The sequence below is a fragment of the Eutrigla gurnardus genome (genome assembly GCF_963514095.1).
Source record: "Eutrigla gurnardus genome assembly, chromosome: 1".
Taxonomy (NCBI): Eukaryota; Metazoa; Chordata; class Actinopteri; order Perciformes; family Triglidae; genus Eutrigla; species Eutrigla gurnardus.
Genome location: NC_139915.1, coordinates 25,293,193 through 25,311,277, shown reverse-complemented (window position 1 = coordinate 25,311,277; position 18,085 = coordinate 25,293,193). Strand labels below are relative to the sequence as shown.

Genomic DNA, 18,085 nt, shown 5'->3' with positions numbered 1-18,085 from the left:
TAGACTATCCAGTTGTAAAATGTACATAAATTCCCTCTTACTTTCCTACCTTGCCTCAACAATAATCTGTATAGAAATGAATTAATTCATTTTAAGTGACACATGCTTGTGACATGAAGCAGCTCTGTGTGCATCGACCTGATCTACTAGACTGAAGATAAGCACCAAATAAAACCTAAAGGGGTTCTAACACTGCCTGCACACAATAGGAAATAAAACATCTGGCTGAAAGTCAGTGGGAATAAAATGCTTCATTGTGAGATTTCGGCCCCTTTGATTTCGACTGCGATCAAATCATCAACTTAAATCAAATTAACCTGAATATCCGTTTCTAAAACAGTGTTTGGCAGACGATCAACCCATGGAAGAGTTTAGATATCAAGTAACACATGGCTCCTTTTTAACTCACAACCTGTCTCTGGTTAAACATGTAAAGTTGGGGACTCCTTCGGCAAAACACAAACGTAGAACATCGGTAACCTGGGAAATACGAAGTGTAGAGATGAAGAAACCAGACTTTCTTTTGACCTTTTTTTTTTTGCGGTTGTGTTTTCTTTCTTTAGGGACGCTCTCTTGACCAGCACTGTGAACTGCGTCACCAGTTTCTTCTCAGGGTTTGCCATTTTCTCCGTGCTGGGATACATGGCTTACAAACACGGGGTGAAAATAGAAGATGTGGCAACAGAGGGTATGTCCAGTGTCCAAGATACAAACACTAAAGAACATTAGTAACACACTCCTGCACTACAAAACCACTGCCATCTTAAACACTGTGTACTTCTGTAATTCATCCGTGTATGACGTGAGTATATTTGTTATCCTCACTTGATATATTAAGTGTATACTGTTTGGTCATGAATACACATTTGCACATTGTAAACCTTGATTATGCGAAGTCATAACATTTGTGTGTCTACAGGGGCAGGATTGGTGTTCATCATCTACCCTGAGGCCATTTCTACACTGCCTGGCTCAACATTTTGGGCTATTGTGTTCTTCATCATGTTGCTGACTCTGGGCATTGACAGCGCGGTGAGTCCCGATGACGACTCCATAGAACTCAATTACTTTCTTAAGACCAGACGTAGAAATATTTTTAGCAGTTTCAAAACTTAGCAGAAAGAACAAGTATATAAATCGGAAATACAGGAAAAAAAGACACACGGTGCTTGCAAAAATTACTGGATGTAGGTTGACATAGTGCTTCAGCCTGTACTAAAGGAAAAAGGCATGGTTTTCCCCATGTGTGACCCAGTGCTAAGAACAGAGTAGATGTCGAAACCCCTTCGAGATAGTAATGGCATCCGCATATAATGATGGCAGACCTCCTTTGCAGAGTTGCCCATTTAACTTGACATTTGACAACTTGACATGGCCTTTTGTTTAACCCAAAGCACACATTTGCTTTGAATGATGTGAGATTACCACAATTAGTCTGCTATGACATTAAAATAACACAGTAGCACGCCTTCCAACTCAAATCTATCAAACACATGTCAGGTGTCATGTATTCCTGATTTTCCCCCTCTTTTTATACTTTCCCTGGTAGAAACTTGTAGAACGACAGTTCAGTATGTTAATGAAACAACATGGTTAAATGATGAATGTAACATCTAATAAAACATCCAGGCTTTAATGCTCACGTACATTCAACACGATAACACCAGTGACTTTGGTATTTGAGATAGCTACTGCCAGCTGTTCAACTGTATCCAGCACATCTGTGGTTTGCAAAACGACCAGTTCGATTCCTGGCTGATGGGTGTGGGCAAATTGTAGAAATTAAGAAATAAGAGTTAAGCCATGTGTAAGTTATGTGGTCATCGTTTATTTCTCTGAGGTTTTGAAAAACCAGCAGTAATTTAATAAAACATCTGCCAATGAGTCACTCACTAGCTAAATAAACAGGATAGTTGAATCCCTTCATATCTCTAGTAAATGTCCCCAAGTACTTAACTTATCCCCTCAGTCATTTATCAAGTAGATCAGATGAAGACTGTGTCAGTATCATATACAGTGTAAAGTACTAGTTTTCTTGCCAGCATGCAAAACTGATTGAAATTTCCATCTCCAGATGGGTGGCATGGAGGCCGTCATCACAGGCCTGACGGATGACTTCAAGATTCTCAAGAGAAACAGGAAGCTCTTCACTTTCGCCACGGCTTTTGGAACCTTCCTGGTCGCCCTCTTCTGCATTACTAATGTACGTATGATAAATCTCACACTTACAATGAATACTTGGACGAACTTTCGACATAATGCCTGCTGATGTAATGTTTCACTTTTTCTTCCAAAACCTAGCTTGGTGTAGTATTTGCACATGACTGAAAAGAACACTAGGAACCACCTACACTACAACATTACCTGGGGATCAGAAAGACATTTTTTAGATATTTAAATTTGAAGTGGGGATGTCAAAACATGGTGAATGGGAGCTTTAAACTGCATGTGGCTGCTGCCTGGAAGGAAGTCTCATGATGTGTTGTGACAGGAAAGCATCAGAATAATAAAAGCTTCAGAATAAAGGATCAAAAAGCACCATTGCATTAAATGTCTTGGGAGTTCATGACAAATTTGAATTTAAATAAAAGAAAAGGTTTCATTTTCTCTGTCCAAATTCATTCACATGGCACCAGCACTAAAAACAAACTTAGTGATCACAAAACCAGACTTTGTGGACAGAAAGGTATTATACTAGTGATTCACATGATTTCCTTCCCTTTATTAAATCAAGGGAACTGTTGTGTAGTGAATGATGCCTTTCCAATGCTGGATACAAATCAAAGAATTATTGTACATCTCTAACACACACAGTTTGTAAGGCTCATTTATGTTCACACGACATCCTGGAAGTGCTTACCTCAAACGGCAAAACAAGCATGCAGTATAAAGTCTGAGAGGCCATTACTTGTTAACTGCACACAAGGGTCTACTTCTCTTCAAAAGGGTACAGATTTATGTCCTGCACTCACACACTAAACTAATCTCTCCCTCTTCTCCTGTCTGCAGGGAGGAATCTACGTGCTGACCCTGTTAGATAAGTATGCAGCAGGGACCTCCATACTATTTGCCGTGTTGATAGAGGCCATTGGAGTGTCATGGTTCTACGGTAGGAAATTCTACTGTACTTTGAGTTTTTATAAAAAGAAAATAATGCAATGTATATGATATGATAATGATATTCCATAACTGAATAACATGCATGCATGCGGGGAAGAGACATTTGCAGGTCTATTTAACCTATCAAACTTAGGTTCTCTTCACCATCTGTAGACCCTTAGCTAGAAAAGCGAAGGTACATTTCAGAAAAGAAAACAATAATTTCAAATGCAACTGGGCAAAAACAATGCAAATGTTTGATACGGGGGATGAGTTATGACAGCTCCAGGTCAGCGAGGCCCAGGTCAGACCAGGACAATGAGGGTGTTGGCTCCTACTGTCCAGTGAGAATGCATACTTGGCCCAAAAGTACCTGCTATAATGCTGTAACTCTTCTCTCCACATTAACCTTTGCTCTGTAACGTTTTGTGCTCACTGCAGGTGTGGACCGCTTCAGCGAAGATATCGAGCGGATGATGGGCTTCAAGCCAGGTCTCTACTGGAGGCTGTGCTGGAAATTTGTCAGCCCGGCTTTTCTGCTGGTGAGATAACGGTCATTCACAAATGCCTGTGGGCCAACTTAAGCATTGAAACGAAAAACAAGTTTAGTGGTTAGGGTCTCCCAGAAACTGTCAATCAGAAAGGCCCTCAGGCTGATTCATTCATTCTAGCATGCATGCTGTAAATATGTTAGTTTACATGTCAGTTACCATCAGATGGTAAGAATTTCACTCCATACTGCAATGCAGGAGCACTGGTTCTTCCACGTGGTGAGGAAAAGGGACAGATGCTAAAGTAAACTAGAAGGGCACTCAGAGCGCAAAGCTCTGCCAAAACCAATCTGCACCAAAATGTAATGGGCTTCATTAAAATAATACCAGTTGTTTACCCGTAATTCTGCTGAAAAAAAAAGAAAGAAAAAGAAAAAGAATCACCATTATTTATATATATTTTAGCACATAGGGTACTGCCCCAGGTTTTTGTACTCAGAGTACACATTCATGTCAAAAATGTCCAACTTAATGGAGTGAAACAATTACACATGCCCCTCGCTGTTAAGTGTTCCACCATTGTGCTAGTGACCCACACCACACCTACCAATTATATTCCACTTCATCTAATCAATTTCATGTAGCATCCACGGACGTGCACTCTCGTTATATTAATGAGATGTCAAATATTGTAAAGCAGCTCTGATACAAATGGATGTAACACTATGTCTCTGTGCCCCCCCTTCCTCCCTCCTCCTCTCTCCATAACAGTTTGTTGTGATCGCCAGCGCTGTGACATCGTCAGGCCTGAAGTATGACGATTACGTCTTCCCGTACTGGTCGAACGTAGTTGGCTGGGGTGTGGCCATGTCCTCCATGCTATTTGTCCCCGTCTATGCCATATATAAATTCCTCAACACGTCAGGCACTTTGAAACAGGTCAGTGTGAATGTGTGGTCTTACTGCGATTCTATCCCGTCTCCTTCTCAAATGTCTTCTTGAACTTCACTCTAGAATTCAGCTGCCAGTATTATTACCACATCTCCTTCTAAATCACAATAATGAACTCCCTTTCTTCAACAACTTCATTGGCTCCAAATACCATATTGATTTCAAAATATTGCTTCTCACTTTCTAGGCCCTTTCAAGTTAAAACGTATTGACTCACTCGTAAAGGTTTATTATAATATATATATAATAATATTTGCCCACACCCATATGTATAATATTACAATTTAGTTTGATTTGATGATGTCTTGGTACATTTCTCCTAGTTTATAGTTGTGCCTGTAAGGTGTCTTGAAAGGCATCTATGAATGAAATCCATTATTATTATAGTTTGTACAGTATGGCACATGGGGTGAAAAAGACATTGTAATCAAGACATGTTTAGATATCAAACATTTAGACACTGACAAATTATTCAGGATCACTGAAGAGGAGGGAATACGGTAAAAATGGGTTCAAGTGACTCAAGCACTTTTTACAATGTATTCTGACATTGATGCTACAAATAGAATAGGATCTTGCACACAGTGTACTTGCAAATGGTACAATTGTTACTGAAGGACAAACAGTGTTTCTTTTCCCAAATAAAACTCAAACTACCTGATTTCGGAGTGAACTCTTTCAACTTTCGACGCTGGCACCGTGAGAACACTTTCAGATGAATAATCACTTCAAAGCATGGAGAGTTTATGATCGTAATCATCAAAGCATTGGAGAGCTATTTTCATCCCTCAGCAGTCAACCAGTGTCAGCTTCACTCTACTGTAACTATTATCACATCCCATTGGCATTTCCCGTTGGTACTCAGGCTTTCAAATTATTCTCAACTTCTTGCGACACACGTTCTTTCCGATAACTCCTGTCACTGCCTGTGAAGTTTGTCTCCTCCTTGTAAGAACCAGAAACTCTGAAGTTCTTGATAAGGATCCTTCACAGGTCACAAGAACAATTGGCATATTTGCACAGAGATAAAGTCCATAATGACTGTTATTAATGATTTGATTTAATTCCCTCTCGAGAGCTCCATGACAATATGCAGTGAAAAGTAATTTGAGTGAGAGGGGAAGAGAGAGTGAGAGAGAGGCTGCCGCAGCATACAGCATGCATGATAGACAAAGAGTGGGGGAAAAGTATACCGGCGCTTTGCACCACAGATACAAATGACAACGGCGGTCTATGATCAGACTAAAACAGGCAACTGAAAGGTGTTTGATCATCGCATGATAATCCTTGTGGAGATAATAAAAAAAAAGATGTATTAACAAAAGGGCATATGTGGCTTATGTGTGCCTACATAAACACACTTGTACACTTGATTTGTGAGAAGTGCTGTGAATGATGTGTTGTAATTCCTGTTTTCCCTCCAGAGGATAGCCTATTGCATCACCCCAGAACATGAACATCATTTGGTGGGTGAAGGAAATATAAAACAGTTCACAGTAAGTGCAAATGTTTGTGCTTGTTTGTTCACTTTTCTTTTCATTAATGTCATTGAAACATATTGCATTGTTTGGGAAATGACTTGTGCATGAACCATCGATGTTGACAGAAGGGGCGAAGGCCTTTTAAAGTGTGACTTACAAAAACAACTGAAACAACAACTTCTGAAATATCATTAGCAAGGAGAAAAGCAGGCATCAGTGAGTAAGCAAGAACAAGAAGGTAACCACCATCTCTTGTTTTTTCCCAGCTCAAGCACTGGTTGGCCATTTGATGATGAATCACCCAGAATTCCCTCATCCATCGTCACAGCTGGGGTTTGGAGTTCCTGTGTACCACCGGTGGTCAGACAGACGCAGAGAACCACCGTCTCCAACCTCTCAGCAGCCTGCCTCTTCTTCCTGGACATTTACTACCCAAAGCCTTTATCAACAGTAGCGTCAAGCACGTTGTTTCAGTTATACCTGCTTGAAACCATTCAACAGCTCCAGCTCATAAGGGAGGTGCACCCTATTGGGGGACAATATACTATTATTTTCCCATGGACATGTTTTTTTTCTTCTTTTTTTTTCTAAATACACCATCATAAATTATAACTTAAGTCATGATTTAGTTTGTGACGTGACTGTTACCTCCTGAAAGGGGCAAAAGCTTAAATTAAAACCAAAACAATCCAAATATTTCAACTTTTTTAAAGATTATTTATGATTCCGTTAATATTGGAAAAAGTCTCCGTTCTTGCTATTTTGTTGGCACAGTGGCTTATGTCTGTGTCAGTGCCTTATCAAGCGAGACACTCCACGTATCTTACACTCCATAGGAGGAAGAAATTAAATAAAAAGTGTTGACTCAGGAACCAACTCAAGCCACAGTTTGTGGATGGCAATCTCTCGATTTGAGCCTTGACCTTCGATGCTCAAGTCTGTTGACCTCCAGCTCATCAAGGTCAAGCTCCTTAGCAAAGATTATAACATATTTAGGTCTGGTATTGTGCTTTCATGTCGCATTCTGTTACAGAAAAGGGAATAATGAGCTTTAAAGAACCGAGGCAGGCTTCATTCACCTCTCATGCTTTGAAAGGCCAGACTCCCAACCAGGCCTTAATCTGAAAGAAAGACGAAGGCCGGACCAGGTCAGCGCCTGGCTGCTTACCGAAGGTGAAACAAAACCCATCAAAACTAAATGGCGGAACTGTTACCGTTTTTTTAATTTTGTATTACTGTTGTGTGACTTTTACTTTTTGTCTGTTCAGTGCTTTCGAGGAGTATATATGTGTTTTTTCCTCCAAAGAGAGAGTGAGTGTGTGCATATTGGGATTTTGTTGCCAACCGTACAGTAAGCTGTTAATGTACAGCACACACTCTTTCACTGTATATGACCTTAAATGCATTATAACAAACTCTTATATTTTCATTTGAAACATATCGTTTGATGTTCCACTTTTTGATCACCATAGAAGTGCCAATATGTTCCTTTAGGGATATTTTTGATTATCTTATTGAATTTCTCTTTTACTTCTGCCTAGGAGATTATGTTAACGCTTCAGTTTGTCTGTTAGTTTGTCTGTCTGTCTGCAAGATTACAGAAAAACGAATGGCCTGATTTTCATAAAACGTGCACGGTTGTGGCATGAGCCAAGGAAGACGTTTTGGGCCTTTTTGGCAGAGGTCTGTGCTCCCAGAGTGCCCTAATAGCTTATTTATAGGAGTTAAGTTCAATATTAAACATGAATCCTAACAGACCCGTACTGAAAGGAATAAAGCCACAAAGAAAAAAACATCAAATACATGTGGAATATATAAGACGATATAAAAAAATATATAAATATATTCTTTTGTTACGTATAATCTTGTATTTATCAAATTGTTTATAACAAAAACGTGAATGTAAAGTATTTTAAACGTAACTGTCCACAGTCATAACATGGTGTTTGATGTATAGTTAAGATGAACTATTTAGAAGAAAAAAAAGATTATTCCTCAGTGTAACCCCAGGCTACATTGTCACATGAATGTGAACAAATACACCTTGGCTTGGACTATGTTTACATAGATACTGTGTACAATACCAATGTCCTGTTGAACGTGAGTGACAACTATCTATGAAGAAGTCTAAAGTATTCACACTATGATAATAAACACAATTTCCTCTACACATGTTTGATGACCGTGTGCTCTGATTTTAATGTCACTTTTCAGAGACTTTCAGGTGTGTTTCCCTCAGTTACTGCTGACTCAGGGCTTCTCATAGTGGCTGACTGTGCTTTTCCACTCCCTCTCCCTTTGTCAGCCTGCTGCACCACCGCTGTTCGGCCCTTCAATGTCCATTCTTTGTGCCTTTGCTGGCTAAGCTACTATTGTTAATGATCCTCTGCTGCGCACACATACCAGGTTTCCACGCACACCAGTTAAACAATTTCAAATCATCTGCAAGACATAATACATACATAATGTGTTGGTCTTATGTGGGATGAATCTACTGTAGCTTACTCATAATACATTTTCTGTTTCCAATGTATCCTAAGTATACACTGAACAACAACAATATACATTATGAACAAAATCAAATCATAACATGATTTCATATAATGTGAACACACTTTAAACTACAGTAAACATACCTATGGCTTGCGTGGCTCATTTTCAAGAAACTGCGAAAGCTTATATTGCCTTTTCAGGATGAAAAACACCGGGGATTTAAGAAAATATGACTTATATTTGCAACTGTCGGTTTTGAACTTAACCAGAAAGAAAACCAAATCAAATAAAAGATCATAAGTATATATCATAAGTAGGCGCAAAGTGTGTGAAATTAGAGATTGTTGGCACTTACAGTATATTGAACAGAAAGCTTTTAAGCTGTCTGAAGTCAGATCATTTATAGCAGGTTATTTGTTGACTTAACCCGGCTTTGGTCTCTGAGTTGAGACACAAAAGCGCCAAAAAATTACATGCTTCCTATCCAACAAACAGCTCCTTGTAAAAAAAAAAAAAAAAGCCAGAGATAACCACTCTAAGATTAACTTTGTTAAGCCAGTGGAGATACGGCTTTGACCGTTTCTCACCCAACAAGCACTCCATCACTCGTACATAAGGGTTGGCTGAGAGGTGGAAGACCTGCAGCTCAGGCAGTCAACTTCAATATGCTCCAACTTCACCCACACGGTTTGTCTATTGCAGCAGCTCTGTGACTGAGGACCTATCCAGATTGTAAGCCACCTCCTATAGGCTCCATGTAAACCCACAAAGGATAAGCAGGTATTGATAATGGATGGATTCATGTCGTGGGCCGGGGCTGGAGTGAAAATATTTGTGAGCGTGAATCATTCCTCCTATGACAAGATTGTGTTCGTGGAGGTCTTGAATTATTCACGCTGTAAATCACTTGTAATAATGCATCTTAAATATAGTGTCATTCAAAACTAAATCTGTCTTATCTTTATCTGTTAAAAGGCATCCACACACATACAAGAGCCGAGGGTAAAAAAAAAAAAAAACACTTCTTGGCAAAGATCTCAGGAGTCTATTAGCAAAACCAATGGCCAAGACGGAAGAAAGGACAAGATAAGTTCAAAAAGGAAAACAAAAATAAAAAACCTCACCCGATAGCCGTTTATGGATTTTGGACTAACGAGTAGCAAGTGTTACAGTTTTATCGGAAAAGGCAAGACCAGAGCAAATTCCAGGAGACCAAAAAATAGGTTACTAGTAACTACAAGATAGTTGTTAGTTTCAGGAAATGTAAAAAGATAAATAAATAAAAAGCTGGACACTGACGACTCAAATATGTCAAAGTATATATTGACACTATCTCACCAGCTTATGTTTGTCCGTTTCACGGTGTTGTCTGTAATAGGCTCTGTTGCCCCATGTAACCAAGTTCTACTGTGAACTTTCCGACTACTGGAGGACTTACATCACTGCAGCAGAGGGAGAAGTGAAACCACAATCTTAGCACTTTAACAACATCATTCCAAGGTTCTATATTTAAGCTATTTAGTAAAACTAGTGATATAGCTTACTTGTGGAACACGATTACACCAAAATGTATCTGTGCAATTATTAAGACTTCTTTTATTTACATGACATACTGAGCCTGCGATGGACTGGCGACCTGTCCAGGGTGTACCCTGCCTTCGCCCAATGACAGCTGGGATCGGCTCCAGCCGCGACCCTGAATAGCAGGATAAGCGGTCGACAATGGACGGATGGATGGATGGATGGACATACTGAGCTCCACAATGTGAAATGTTCACATTGCCTCTGCTGCAGTATTCTTGGCAATGTGAGATGTAAAGAAGAATGACATGGTCCTACATGTGGTTTGGCTATGAACAGCCATATTTATTGAGTTATCTTTAAGATTATTTGGTCAATACATTTTCAAATTCAAACAATGCCATCTTCTTTTACACCAACCTAATTAGATATTGAACACTTCCATAGCCGATAATCGAGTCTTTCTGACTTTGATCTCATGTTTTCAAGTGGGGCTTTATTTGTCTGCATTTTGCGTCTCGTTTCATCTCAGTCCGGCTCCTTAATGCAGCAAAAAGGTCAAAACCACAAACTTTCAACAAATTTGTTTAGCCAATAAAAGTCAAGGCTGACCACCACAAACTGGTCTTTAATTGGCAGCTCTGTGCAGCACTAATGTGATTGGGTCAAAGTAGGGCCATTTGTAATGCTCTCTTTAGACTGAGGACTTGTTCTATACTCATAATCCAATTGCCGGAGAATAATCCATGTGACTGAGAATTCAAATCCCTCTGTGGTTGGCAGGAGAACTTCATGAAGAGGATCCTGACACAAGGAGATCAGTGAAAGTGATTTTATAGAAAGTTAAGAGCCCTGGCAAATGGTACAGGAGGATTACAGGCTGCCAGGTCATGGTGATCTCTGAAAGCTTTATTGTAGGCAACTGGACTTGTTTTGTTTCTGAAGACGTGTCTCCTCTCGTCCAAGTGGCTTCTTCATACCTAGTTCAGGTATTTAACTTCTCGTAGGGTCACCCAGCCCTCTGGGTAAGGGTTACTGTGGGCTTCACAAGCTGGTTGGGTTTAAAAGAGAATGTGAAGATCTTTAGTTCAGGAAAATACTCCCTTGTTTTTCTTGGAAATGTGAAGAAAACTCAGTGAGCGATGAGCTTTTCCACCCGGATGTCCAACTGTGACAACAATAATCTTTCAATGCTTGAGCTTTAACAAAATATTTGACGGTACTTGCGGCCATTTTTGATGCTCCAGTGCACGTTTTCCATTTCTGAATGCCAAATGTTATGATTAATTTCACATTTATTTCTTTTGTTGATGTTTTTTATTTTAATGAAACACTTCTAATGTGACCTAGAGTTAAAAAATGAAGGATTTATCAAGTGACCCTCAATTCTTCATTCAGAAGGCTCGGATGTCAATACCACATGGTTAACTTGGACAGTAATCACAGAACAGCTGTGGGCATAGCAAAGCCAGCAATGTTTCCAGGCAGAAAACTCCTAGATTATGCATTTCCTTTTTTATTTCTTGGGACACCCCAATAACTGTGAATACCACAAAAGAACTAAGCCCAAGTAATCTTCACACGAATCACAGAACTGCAAAGACAACGTGACCCGTTCTTCCTCCTTCATTCAATTCTTATTTATCCATAGTGGCAAAGGTTTCTATAAAAAGTAGCCTGTTTCCTGTCTCCAGAGCAAAAACAGACATCAATCTAATAAACATGAAATTTGATTCCCACATAAGATATGGGTTACATATGGCCACAGCTTCTCAGAACTCCGGCAAAACATTTCTGACCTCAGGTCATGAATGTGACCTGGACACTGAAGTTTAAATAAGCTCATGTTGAGAATAAACAACTGTTTATCTACCTGTTACGGTAAAAAGTTATTTTACAGAGGCATATCTGTGCCACCTCCACAGTGGTCATACACATTCAAAAAGTTTAACTACCGTGTCTGTCACAACATGTTAAAGTCTTACTCTTAAAGCTGCCAAATGTGTGTGTGTGTGTGTGTGTGTGTGTGTGTGTGTGAGAGTGAGAGAGAGAGAGAGAGAGAGAGAGAGAGAGAGAGAGAGAAAGGCCAATGGCGTGAGTAAGAACACACATTCTAACATGCCTGTGTGCATATGCATACTTTTACATGAACAGGGGTGCACGCATACAAATATTTGCGTTGCAGACCACAACAATCTGATCTTGGGGATCTCGGGTTACTCGGAGGTTGACGTTTAAAAATAGGCAGAGTTGCAAATACTCCGTTAATTTCACATAAAGCTCGCATACACAGACAGAAGCAATTTGCTACATTCATTGTAATGCGGTGTGAATGAATGGACAGAATTCAGTGTTTATGTAACACTGTATTAAATGACATTTCCGGGGGGAATTTCAAGGTGATTTACCAATTTACTAGAGGATAAGACGTCTGGGGATGTATGAGCGATCGGCATGTAAGCATGATGGATAACTCGGTCTGAACAAAATGTTTGCCATTGACACTGAGGACATTACTGTTTATTCAATCATTAAACAATCAAATAAAAAAAGGAGATTCAGTTATGCTGACAAGTACAGTTCAGTTATCATCTGTGCTTATCTCTTAAAACATCAACAGGAAGCGTTCTGTAGTTCTAGATCTGCCTTGCCTCCACATACAGGGTCAATCCAATCAGAACCAATGGGACTTGTAAAACAAAGTGCAAGGAGGATGCATATGTGACCGGGTGAGTTATCTCCCTCCTGGTCACTGCATGGCGCTGTGTCAGCCTGGCGCAGGTGAATGGGGGGACGGCACTGTTAGGTGATTTAAAACAGCTGTGTTGGTCGACATTTTCCCTCTCTGCTTCTGCTGTGCGGTGCGTCCGGTGAGCTGGCCGGCTACTTGTTTGTGTCTTCCCGTCGTATCATTAAGGTAGGAATTCTGCGTATTTGCTGGTTTGTGTTTGCTGTTATTGGGCCTGAGGCCTCATCCTTTCGCTCCGTTGCAGTGCTCGGAGCGGCGGCGAGCTGGTGGAGCGACGCTGTGTGTGTGATTGGGACAGGTGTGTTTGGTCGCTGTTCTCCCTCTCGGCCTCTGCTGTGCGGCGCGTTCGGTGAGCGGGCTGGCGTGCATGCCCGAGTCTCCCCGTCATATCACTAAGGTAAGCATGCCGTGTTAGTTATTGTTTGGTGTTTTACTTTTATTGGCCCGGGGGCTTCATCCTCCCGCTCCGTTGCAGTGCTCGGAGCGGCGGTGAGCCGGAGGGAGCGAGCGGTTCTGGTGGGCGCGTGTTGGGTGCAGTAGAGCTCAGAGGTAGGCTGCTCTAATTGTCTGCTGTTGCAGTTTTACATCATTGCGCTAGTTGTGACACTGTCTCTCTCTTGCTTTACAGCGGGGCGCTGTAACCAGCAGCCCCCACTCTCCTAGTTCTGCACACTATCCTGCGTCCTGGTGTGTTCCGGTCATCGGCCACCATGATGTTTGCTGCTGTTTTGTTTGGCTCGATTACATGGTTTTGATTAAATGATTGTTGTTGCCGACGATAGTGACCTCGGAGACATTTAACAATTTATTTCTTTGTTTTCTTGTTTTCCTTTTTTTCTTTTGTGGGGGGGGGCGGGTTTGATAATTGTTTAATTGTTTTCCTCTAATTTGTATTTGGATATTTTAAGAAGACTTCATTATGTTTAATTTGGTTTTGTATGATAAATAATCTCTAATTGTTTTTGGTGTGTGTGTGGGGAGGTCAGCTAGACTGCGGCCATCTTAATTTTTCCCTCTCTCCCTGTGGACAGGTGCTGTAGTCCAGCGCGGCGGCCCAATCCCTGGTGGTGGCTTCTTCATTTCTCCATTGCGTGTGTATGCAGTGTCACGGGTGATATTATTTTCTTGGTTTGTTTCTCCTTCCCCTTGGTTTGGTTTAGGGTCGCCGTGGCTGGCCCAGCCCGGTCCATTCCCCTTTCTTTGGCCCAGTCTTTTGTGAATGTGAAATATTTTGGCAACTATTGAAGTTTTATAGAAATAATATTGTGACAATAAATTATTATTCTTTTGATACCTGAACTCTCCCCTGTGGTGATTCGAGCCTGCGTGACCTTTTTCATTTTTATAAAAAAACAGTAACTATTTCCTGGGGCGAAACTCCCCAGGTGGCGTTGTTGGCAACCACACACCACTACTCACCACTCCACCTCGCCACACATACTTAAAAAAATAACACACACACACACACACACACACACACACACACACAGGCGTGTGCCATATAATGATTCCCTCTTTATTTAGAATAAGTGTAATGTAGTGTGCACCAGAGATAATCACGTGCTGTTCCGGCCCATTTATACGAAAGGTGCCAGACTGGGTCCAACAACTTGTGATGAGGAAAGAAAGATAAATAGTAAAAAGGTAGCCAAGTGCATTGCAGCTGTCTACACATGCTTTGGTTTACATGAATAACCACGACCTGTTTCATGCTTCAAGTCCATTTTCCTCCATTTTATGTGATGCTAGTTGTGTCTGAGTGCTGCCAAAACATGGGCTACCTACACACTACTACACCCTTTGGACTGAAGCTGCTGCTTTTTCTCTGCAAATATTCAGGTTTCATTATGCAGCATTAAGCTGTATAACACACACATTTCAACTAAATTGAGGCGTGAAGTTTTTGTGGTTTTGTATTATTATTATTATAAAATCTAAAATAAATGAACCTGTGGAGATTTTTTTCTACTATAGCAGTTTTGCTATGCGTTTGCTACAATCTGCTCCGCAAGTGTTTTATGAGGAAGGAATAGAATTTGTCACGTTTATAGACCTCAAGGTAGACGTAGACACTGTTCCTGATGAGTATCACTGACTGTAAACAACTTTTGTCTGTTTACATAAAACTCCACTTGACACCTTTAACCTCCAGAAATGTAATACCAAACTCTGCAGTCTTTAGTCCTTTTCTAATCCTTGTTTTAGGTGTCTTGTACGCACAGATCGTATTTTATGTATGTTTGAGTCTCACCGCCTGTTACTCCCCTCAAGTCGAAATCACGAAACCAAGTCGTTCCTTTATGTTTACTGGCATTTATTCACACGAATGTGCAACTGTGTGCTATGAGAACTAGACATACAGAAACAGAAATACATACAAACAAACAATTACTCTCTTATCGAGGCCACATACATAGCGCTACATGATGTCACGTTAGCTTTAACATTTAGTAGCAAGATAGCAACTGTACCTCATTGGCCGCTTTGCTTGAGGGAAATAAAAAGCAGGTCTTCAGTTCTTCTTTAAAAGTAAAATCCTCGCTTTAATGTAATGCACAAAATAAACTTGCGGAATACAACTTCTTACAATAGCGCTCTCTGCGCACTGAGGTACTTCCGTACCGCGAACGTGGTCCAAAACAACAGTGCCTTCAATAAAACCCGCCCCCGTCTGTCACTTCAGAACTTTGGTTCCTACGTGAGTTATGTCTCACTTCGAGACCGTAAGACTTGTAACTTCAAAGAAAACAAAGAAAACAAAATAAAGGCAGTTTGACATTAAATTGTTCTTAAGTCTTACTATTTATGTGTATGTATTAACTTGTGTATGTATTACTATGTATGTGTATTAACTTATGTATTTATTGATTGATTCAAATATATATTAACTTATTTATTTATTTAACCTATTTATTCAATTGTCGTTGATGGCAGCTGCACTCCCACCAAATCACTTGTGATTTCACTCATAACTTACAGACTAGTATGGATGATAATAAGACTCTTAGCAAGAAAAAATGTAGTTAGACTACATCACTCTGCTTCAAGCAAGGTGACTGGTCTTATGGATGGGCCTCTCCAGGTAGACCAACTTTCCAAGACGCTTTCCTTGCTTATCCAGTGTTGAGTCACTGATCAGCAGCTGTAGTTTCCTCACACATCCATCTTCACCAGGATAAACCTTTGTGACCTTTGCCAACTTCCACTCAGTTCTGGGTACAGTGTCGTCTTGCACAATCACTATGTCATTGATCCTCGCATTACTGTGTTTCCTTTGCCATTTCTGTCGCTGTTGCAGGTTCAACAGATACTCTTTCCTCCATCTGGACCAGAATTCATTGGCCAAGTATTGTACCTTGCGCCATCTTTTACGAAGATAAAGGTCTTCCTTTACAATCTCTCCAGGAGGTGGAAGAATGATGGAGGATTTCATCGTCAGGATGTGATTGGGTGAAAGAGGTTGTGGTCCTGTGGGATCATTCAATAAATGAACTGTCAATGGTCGGCTGTTGACGATTGCCGTGACTTCATAGAAATAGGTCCGTAGTGATGAACTGTCAAGTCTTCGGGAAGACTGATCCAGAATGGATGTCAACACACTTCTTATTGTCCGAATTTGCCTTTCCCAGGCTCCGCCCATGTGGCTTGCAGACGGTGGATTCATAACAAACTCACAGCCTAGCACCTTTAGGCGTTCTTGGTCCATCTGCTTTAATGCCTCTAGGAACTCGCGTCTAGCACCAACAAAATTAGTGCCTTGGTCACAACGGAGTTGTCGCATGAGACGAGCGATGGCCTTGACTAACCTTGTCCAACAGGAAAACTTAAGGAAGCGATCCAGCAGCGAAACTTCTGTCGCTGTGGTCTTGTGTACGAAGATGTTGCGTGCTTTAGGGTCCTCCACTGCTACGTCTCTCAACACAACATCTCCACTGGGAAGTTCTTCATGCAAGAGAAAGTCTGGGCCAGAAAACCAGTTGGAGGCAATGAGCTCCTTCGCCCTCAGGCCTCTCGACGCATGATCGGCAGGATTGTTTTCAGAGCTAACATGTCTCCACTGATCTGGTCTGTTACTGCCCTTAATCCGCTGGATGCGGTTTGCCACGAAAACGTGGAATCTTCTTGCATCATTGTTGACATAACCCAAGACAACTCTTGAGTGGTTCCAGAAGACTTCTTGAGCATCTATTTCCAACTCCTTTCTGAGCATGTCACTTGTACGCACGGCAACGACTGCTACTGATAGCTCAAGTCTTGGCACAGTTGTAACTTTAGTGGGGGCCACTCTGGCCTTACCCATCACTAAAGAACAGTGGATTTGTCCTGTTACGCCAATTTCCCTCAGGTAAGTACATTCTCCGTACCCTATGACACTTGCATCAGAGAAGTAATGGAGCTCATACCTTTGGACTTCCTTGAAATCTGCTGGGAGATAACATCGCTGAATCTTGACATCTGCTAAGTTCTTCAAGTCAAAGAGCCAGCACTCCCACCGTGGTCTTAGATAATCTGGTAGCGGATCATCCCATCCAACCTTATCCCGACACATCTGCTGTAGGATTTGCTTCCCAATCAGAATAAAGGGTGCGACAAAGCCTAATGGGTCAAAGATGGAGGCTACTGTCGACAAGACTCCTCTTCTTGAAAGTGGGCATTCATTCACCACTACTCTGAAGCTGAAGTGATCTGACGTGACGCTTGACACCTAGGGCTCTCTCCATCTGTGGTTCACCCAGGGCCAAATCAGGACTTCTTGAAGCGTCAGCACAGTCTTCCTTTGGAATGGATGCAAGCACTTCTTGGCAGTTGGAAATTAACTTGTGGATGCGCAGTTTTCCAGAACTGCAGAGCTGTCTGGCTTCACTAACTAACTGTTTGGCTTCTTCATCCACGTAAAAATTCCTTTCAATGAAGCGGATAGATGTTTCACTAAATCGTCCTTGTCCTTGTGCGGCAACGTGCTTGAGGCCGTAGTTTGCACAGACAGGTGACGAGGCTGCACCAAATAGGTGCACTTTCATCTGGTAGACTGATGGCTCTGACTTAAGGTCTCCGTTGTCCCACCACAGGAATCTTAGGTAGTCTTGATCTTCTGTCCTTACATGAAATTGATGAAACATGCGTTCAATATCGCACATCACAGCTACTGGACCCTTACGAAACCGACAGAGAACACCTACTAGAGTATTAGTTAACTCTGGTCCAGTGAGTAGATGGTCATTTAATGATACACCTTCAAACCTTGCAGAACTATCGAACACCACGTGGATCTTCCCCGGTTTCTGAGGGTGATAGACCCC

At 41.2% G+C, this 18,085-nt stretch overlaps 1 protein-coding gene across 2 annotated transcripts in view; it reads left to right on the top strand.

Annotated features, from left to right (window-relative positions):
- Window positions 1–18,085, top strand: part of slc6a2 (solute carrier family 6 member 2) — a 161,125-nt gene that overhangs the window by 13,653 nt on the left and 129,387 nt on the right. The window contains exons 7-14 of one of the 2 annotated variants that reach the window (XM_084035392.1): window positions 564–688; window positions 920–1,032; window positions 2,075–2,203; window positions 3,010–3,109; window positions 3,541–3,641; window positions 4,362–4,529; window positions 5,966–6,037; window positions 6,289–6,315. In XM_084035392.1, coding sequence (XP_083891518.1) covers window positions 564–688; window positions 920–1,032; window positions 2,075–2,203; window positions 3,010–3,109; window positions 3,541–3,641; window positions 4,362–4,529; window positions 5,966–6,037; window positions 6,289–6,312 — 832 coding nt within the window. In that variant the 3' untranslated portion in view covers window positions 6,313–6,315. Of the gene's footprint in view, window positions 1–563; window positions 689–919; window positions 1,033–2,074; window positions 2,204–3,009; window positions 3,110–3,540; window positions 3,642–4,361; window positions 4,530–5,965; window positions 6,038–6,288; window positions 6,432–18,085 lie in introns of those variants that run through there. The other variant, XM_084035391.1, reaches the window with a different exon arrangement.